The 7,110-nt window shown below is 31.8% G+C and overlaps 1 protein-coding gene across 1 annotated transcript; it reads right to left on the bottom strand.

Moving 5' to 3' along the window:
• Positions 1-338: 338 nt before the first annotated feature.
• On the bottom strand, positions 339-4,399 carry TRIADDRAFT_59665 (uncharacterized protein; the record flags this gene model as incomplete). Its single annotated transcript, XM_002115665.1, has 7 exons — positions 339-399; positions 559-684; positions 785-890; positions 1,205-1,282; positions 1,415-1,523; positions 4,188-4,248; positions 4,305-4,399. The coding sequence occupies 7 exons, from the start codon at positions 4,397-4,399 to the stop codon at positions 339-341; spliced, it is 636 nt and encodes a 211-aa protein (XP_002115701.1).
• Between the last annotated feature and the right edge of the window lie 2,711 nt (positions 4,400-7,110).

Here is a 7,110-nt window from a genome sequence, read left to right as displayed (position 1 = left end):
GTAAAATGGCTATATTTCACAAAGATCTGGTAATATTCCAATTTCGTATTTACGTGTGTGTATCTGATGAAGGTTAAATTTTTATTTTATTAACAGGCTAACGGTAAAGCGGAATAAATAAATTATATAATTATTGAGTATTATTATTAGCAGGTTTCTTTTAAATGCTCACAGACCTAGACTGTAAAATCCTTAACTTTTCCGCGATATACGAAACAAATAATTCTGAGTGAAGTGGATAATAAATCGAAAGTCAATTAATACAATCGGCTATCTAAAACAATAAAGGTTATATTTAAATATCGTCATTTATTATAGCTTGCATTAACTGTATAAATTTAACAACCATATTCCGTTTTCAGCTTTACTTCACAATCTGATAGAAGTGTTTCAAGAATACTGTGACAAAATTTAAGTAATAGATTACGTTTAATTTAATTATTTCTAGAAATTTTTTCTACACAAATAAGAATATAATTTAAGAAGAATACATGAAAATACTTCAATTAATTATAAGTTATTACTAGTACATTATCAACTATGCAAATCGGAGCTAACATTGTTTTCTTCGAAATATCTCGGAATTCATCTTCTTTGTCACTATTTTTCGATCGTAGTAAATTTGGAGCAAATATTATAGCTAAACTAGAAGTAGTCATGAAATTTTTTTCGCAGATGGCAATCCTAATTACAGTAAGAAACACGTTCATACTGTAAATGCATTTTAGAAGATCAGGTCTTGCATGTGATTTCATGTTCTCTGATACATTCTAATATCACTTACCGAGCTAGATGGACAATCATTCTATCAAGTATGCATAAGTTGGCCTTCGGCAGTGATTCAATTAATGAATTAAGTGTCATGGTACGCTTATTAGCGCAGTCTATCTCTAAAATGAATCAGTGCATAAAATAGGCATTAATTTTTAGCACGAAGTTTTGCTAGTTACAGAATCATATAGTCAAGTTTCATATATCTCAAGTGGTGTCTACTTGCAGCTTCTATGAGCTTAGGATATAAGGAAAATGTCAACAGTGGTTCCGGCAATTGTCGAAAAAACTGTTTAACAAGCGCCGCAATTGTTATCACTGGATATCCAATCAAATTACAGTACAAATCTGCAACCATACAACTTAGCATCAGTCTTATTATATTATTGAGGATTTAACCTACTATGTTAATTACGTAAACGAATACGTATACCTTGCTCAAGTGCATTACATAAAGCAGTAATGCTTTCCATATTAGGAGACTTCCTATAAATACCGGGTACCTCCAGACCTGCGAATAAATAAGTATTTAGTAGAGCCTCGTACTGGGACTAAAAGACCAGGAGCAATGCAGCGTTCGATTGAGCTATCCTTCCCTGCAAACACAGTGTAATGCGATGTACCGTAATGTATCTAAGTTTACCTCGAAGTTCGACATCTTTAATACACCGTTCGACCGTAACGGGCATAGGTTGAAGATCATCGGTTAATAGTTCTAATGAAATTCCAAATAGCCTTGCTGATGAATAGTGCTAGAAGAATAAAGAGAGGTATAATGTACTTGTAAAATAAAATTTATTGGGATTACAAAATCGACTTTAGGGCTTTGTCATTAGGGAAAGTGCGATTCTATAACCAAGTTTCGCTCTTGAGCTTCCATAAATTAAAGTGATTCTACCTCTTTGTAATCAGTATGCGTTAAATGGATCTTGCATTGATATTTACAACAGAGGAAACTGAGATCTGTATTAAGATGCTGTCATGAGTTATAAGATCAATCCTTATAGTAATAACAAATATACACATACACTATACATATAGCGTTGGCTGATTAAGGAATATTGATAACAAAATGGGATCAACATTGATCCGCAAAATGTAACAAAGGAAACGGCTTGTTATAAAATTAAAATAATCTACAGTAATTTAGCTATTGCAATATAAAGAATTAGATACAAATTAATAATAATTAATTATTACTATTTTATTTATTCGACCGAAGGGAGTTGTTAAGCCGGTTTAGAAATGGACTCTCCATCACATTTTTCCGCACATATGATTGGCTAGCGTCACGTGTTTGTGTCATGCTTAAATACACATATGATTGGCTCATAACCGATTAGTTCTTGCTTGAAATCTCAATGCAAGACTCTTGATCGAGCTGTACTTGATTTAGGACGAGCGGAAAGATGTGCAACAATGGCTTTGATCTCTCTCTCAAGCGTACGTGAATTAAGTTAACATTTGCTGAAATAATGTACGCTGGAACGTTACAAAAAGTTAATACATCAGATGGCTTATCGAAAATTCGCGTTACCGTCGATGCACTTATAGTAAAAGCTAACCACAACAAGCAAATCTATGATGAATTATGGATGAACTGCACATCATAATCGCGGGAACAGTTACAATATATATATAGTGTACTGTATGTATACATATATACTGTTTAAATAATTAAGATTAAGATTACTGTACTGTATTTCGTTTTATCGTAGTGATTTATTGGTAATATTAAATCTTTATATCGTAATTTATGCAAATTTCTAATGTGGTTAACGTAAATTTTCTGATTATTGCTGCGAGATCTGCAATCCAATCGTGATTTGTAATTTATAAAATAAAGTTTCTAAATCTCTAACAATTACCTGCGTACTAAGTACTGTTATGAATAGCCTTAATATTATAGATATACTACAGTTTAATGTATTGTGGTGTTACTGTAATTTTGTAAATTGTCCTAAAATGTTTGTTTATATATGTATCAAATATTAAATGTTAATTACCAAGTTCTACGATAATTTTTTCTGTGATGAGTACTGGAGACTCTGGCCGTTTACTGTACATGAATTCATAACAACACAGCCCTAAGGTAACCGTTTACATTTCCATTTTTTAAAATGTAGAAATGGATAAGACTGAATAATTAATTAATTAAAGCAATATATGAATCTGTAAAGCTTAATTATTGTACAGTACGATACGCCCTGAGTTTAGCGGTGTGCAAAGTCCGGACTTAGTCCAGACTTACGGCACGAACTAGACGTAAATGCTGGTTGTTATATTTCACAACAACAATCCAAGAGTCCGCACGATAGTTACTTACTTAATCCTTTATTTCTTGCTTAGCAAGTTCTTTATATACTAATCCATAGTATAGAACTATTCTAAGAAGAGCATTATAATGTCCATGCTCGGATACACTAAGCAAAGAATTTATTGTACTGTACTGTACAGTACTGTACGTTCCTTTACGATAACAGCGTAATACCCTGGGATTATAACATACTGTTAACAACTATGCTTGCTCACAAAATTGTAAGTAACACTAGTATTAACCACAGTAATCAATCGTAGATCTTTTCGTTGGTGTTAAATAGACTGCGTACATAAGGAAGTAATGTAGATTGCAAGTTCATATATATAGTATAACAGATAGCACGATGCATAGGTGTAGTTAGCAGTTTTTTAATAATTAATCAGTGATAGCTCGACCTTTCTGAGTTGGATCAGAGTCCATTGTTATAAAATTCTCCTGAATAACCCTAAGTAGTGCTCTATTCATAAATCCTAAATGATTCTTTATTTCTACTATGCGTATTTCAGTGTGCTTATCGATTGCAATTTTCATATTGCATGTCTTATGTTTATTGGCTGATAGGTATAGAATCACTAAAATAAGCTTAAAATATGAATACAGTGTATATAATTAGCGATTATGAAAGAACTTACTTTTATTACTGTGTAAACCCTAATTCGCGCTCATCGATTTCTACATTACGTGTATAACTTTTATTGACTTATGACTTATGGATATTGGGCGATTCAGCTTAAAATTACGTTAATCTAACACAGTACGGTATTGCACAGTAAATCTCGGCTGCAGAGTTCAATAAAATTTTTCGGACCAGAGTCAAAGTCAGAAATTTGTACTTAATTAAATACTACCCATATAGTTACTATATACCAAACACTATATGGTTAAGGCTATACTAGAAAAGCGCAAAGTCAACTACTGATCCGCTAATGTACATTAACATTTAAGCATAATTTGAACAGCGTATAAAAACTTACCATCCCTCTGCCGATGTTTTTGAATCTCTTGAGCTGCAAATGCTACTATTAGAACCAATATTTGAGTTTCTTTATACTCTAAACTAAAATTACTTGGTCCTCATAATTCCCGTATTGCTCACCTTTTCGAATTTCCTTTGCATGCAGTAATCCCTATGTAGTGCAATACATATGGTATAAGATCTTAAATAGCAATAGAAAACATTTATATCTTTACAAGGGCAGATTAAATTTCCTACCTATCACGTAAATATTCGTCAAGTGTGACTTTAAAAACAGAGATTCTTTCATTGACAGTCAACTTTGTTGGTAAACAGATCCTAACTTCGTTCATTATTATGAAACTATAAATGTTGACAAGATCTTCGTATCTTAACACAACGGAGTGATTCTCCTTGTAAGTTATAATTTCAGAAAAATTTTAGTAATTCTAGAAAGATGACATCTACAGTTATATAAAGATTTACTGTACTACAGAAACAGTAGAAGCGATCAACATAATTATCTAAGTATACGATATATTTGCGCGCTTATACTGTAGAAGTTAAACGCTTACATATATCGGGTTTGAACCTGGACCTGAATATGTATACTGTATGTACAACTACATTCCATAGTATATTTTATAACAGGTCATTGTAACATAGTATCATACGTAGCTGGCATAGTTTATTTTGACTGAATAAAAACTAAATGACTTTATATATTTACTCTGTACTTTCTTCGGTAAATAAGCAAACACTGATCGAGAAATTTTTCCAAGCAGATTCTAACGGAAGCTGATTGCTGAAAACGATTTTCATGAATTTCGATGTTGAATAAATTTATCTATTACAAATTTTTGAAATTTAAAATACATTTACGAAGTTAAAAAATTCATCAATACACCTTTGAAAAAAACATAAAAGATATAAGGCTGCTTCCATCTTAAGTTAAAATGTAAACATGCAGCTCCTAAGTATTATACAGTGACATAGATAGTTCAAATGTAAGGGCATATCTAGAATTTCACATATCAACTAATCATTTTTATGCTTTTACTACAGCGCAATAAAATATTTACTTTGCAAATAAGAAACGATGTAAACTTAGGGATATCCACTGCTTTTGTTATCAGAATAGGACTTATAGTTGAGTAAATATCTTCGAATCGGGCATGCATATCATGGATTTCGTTGGGATTCTTCATACCATCAATGGCGCCCTCGTTAATCTAGAGAAAGCACAAATCAAGGCATCATAACAAATCCTACAGCCCAACAGCCTTTTATCATATCACGTAGTGTATATAGTTTCGGAACGAATCTTTTATAGGCTGTTTGCTTTCTGAAGGCTTCGTGAAGCTTACAGATCAATTAATAATGAGAAAATGCTCCTCACTATCAAACTCTTACGACCTATTGTATACTAGCTGGTATAGGGTTGGTTCCAGCGTTTTATTTAGATAATAATTAATTAATTAATTAATCACAGTAAGATTTAACTCTAATTTATTATACATATCATAACAGCAAATGATAACTGTGTTTGGAACGTCGTCATTCTAATATACCGTATTGTACATCGCATGGCGAACTGGGTCTCAGTTTGTACAGTATACTTATTTTTGTATTTGTTATTTAACGCTTGGCGTAATCATAACGTTCACATAAATGGGCTAATAGCGTACAATAACTGTTTTCCGGTGATCAACAAATTTCGAGACATCATAATATAGCTATAATTCTTATGTGAACACTAATTTAGTACTATAGTATTGTTTCCGCTACAATATAAGAATTACGTAGTACTGTTCTGTAAGATCTTGTCATTTTCCATACTTTCTTGAGATAATAGTATAAATATTTACTGCTAGCTGAGTATCAATTTGTATATTATGCGGTTTAAAAAAATATATCTAGGTAATTGTGTAAATTAGATTTATGTACTTTCAAAGGTCTAAACAGTAAAGAGTAATTTTATCATTTTATCGTATGAATTATGCTACTGCCTTATTATATAACCTGTCTCATATCAATAACTTAAAACTTTCTTTTATCATCAATATAAAGTCGAACTGAAAGTGTTGATTGCATACTACCTAATCGCTTTAAATTTTCAATTTAAGAAAGAAGTGTGCGTAGTATACTGTCATAGCGCTAGTTAGCGCATTACTTTGCAAGCTCACTCGACTTGCTAGGTAACTGCATTCGTATTTACTTTATTAATAAAGTTTCTGTTATGTATCCAGTTGAGGACAGCTTCTACAAACACAAAATTATGCCAACAGAAAACTCTACTTTATTCCGTCCTAGGTTCTACTGTACAGTCACAGTAATACAGTACCTTTACAGTTCTGAATCCGATAACTTAACATCATGCTTTGGCATAGAAATTACAGTTACAGAGCATTGTTATTACTTACATCATATACTGCATCATGTGCGTTATAATACCTTCTGATAACGTCTTATCGTTAACACTATCCTTACTGTCTTCCTACACATACCGAAGCTACTACTAATAATTGTATAATTCTAATGAGTTTGAGACGTAACTTTAAAAGTCTGCAGTATTTTATAAACCATAAAAATACCCATAATATTACGACTCTGAGGCAAAAACTTAAACAAAAATATCTTCGTAATAAGCAACACCAATTGATATGCTAATTTATTGAATACTCACATTTCGGAACGTATCTCTGCAGTTTGTGATGAAATATCGTTTAATGACTATAAATCTTTACATCCAACTGAAGCATAGAAACAGTCACTTTACTATTTTCGTTTTGCTATCATCTATAAAGATGCACAGTATTTAAACGCTTATTGAACAGGCAGAAATAAAATTATATGCTCAGGCTAACTAATATATTTTTATTAAGTTTTTGTTGTATTCATTTCATGTACAAAGTAATACGGTAGTATATATATATTGTGTCAAAAGTGAGACTATAAAAGTGATAACTATGTGTCGTGTGATTCTTGAGTATTCACAAAGTAGAAGAGAGATGACCGAATTATCGACTTTGAGTAGGAGATATAACAATAAAGATATACTTGG

The sequence above is a fragment of the Trichoplax adhaerens genome, genomic scaffold, assembly GCF_000150275.1.
Source record: "Trichoplax adhaerens TRIADscaffold_12 genomic scaffold, whole genome shotgun sequence".
In the NCBI taxonomy this organism is placed as follows: Eukaryota; Metazoa; Placozoa; class Uniplacotomia; order Trichoplacea; family Trichoplacidae; genus Trichoplax; species Trichoplax adhaerens.
This window is presented reverse-complemented; position numbering and strand designations above follow the sequence as displayed.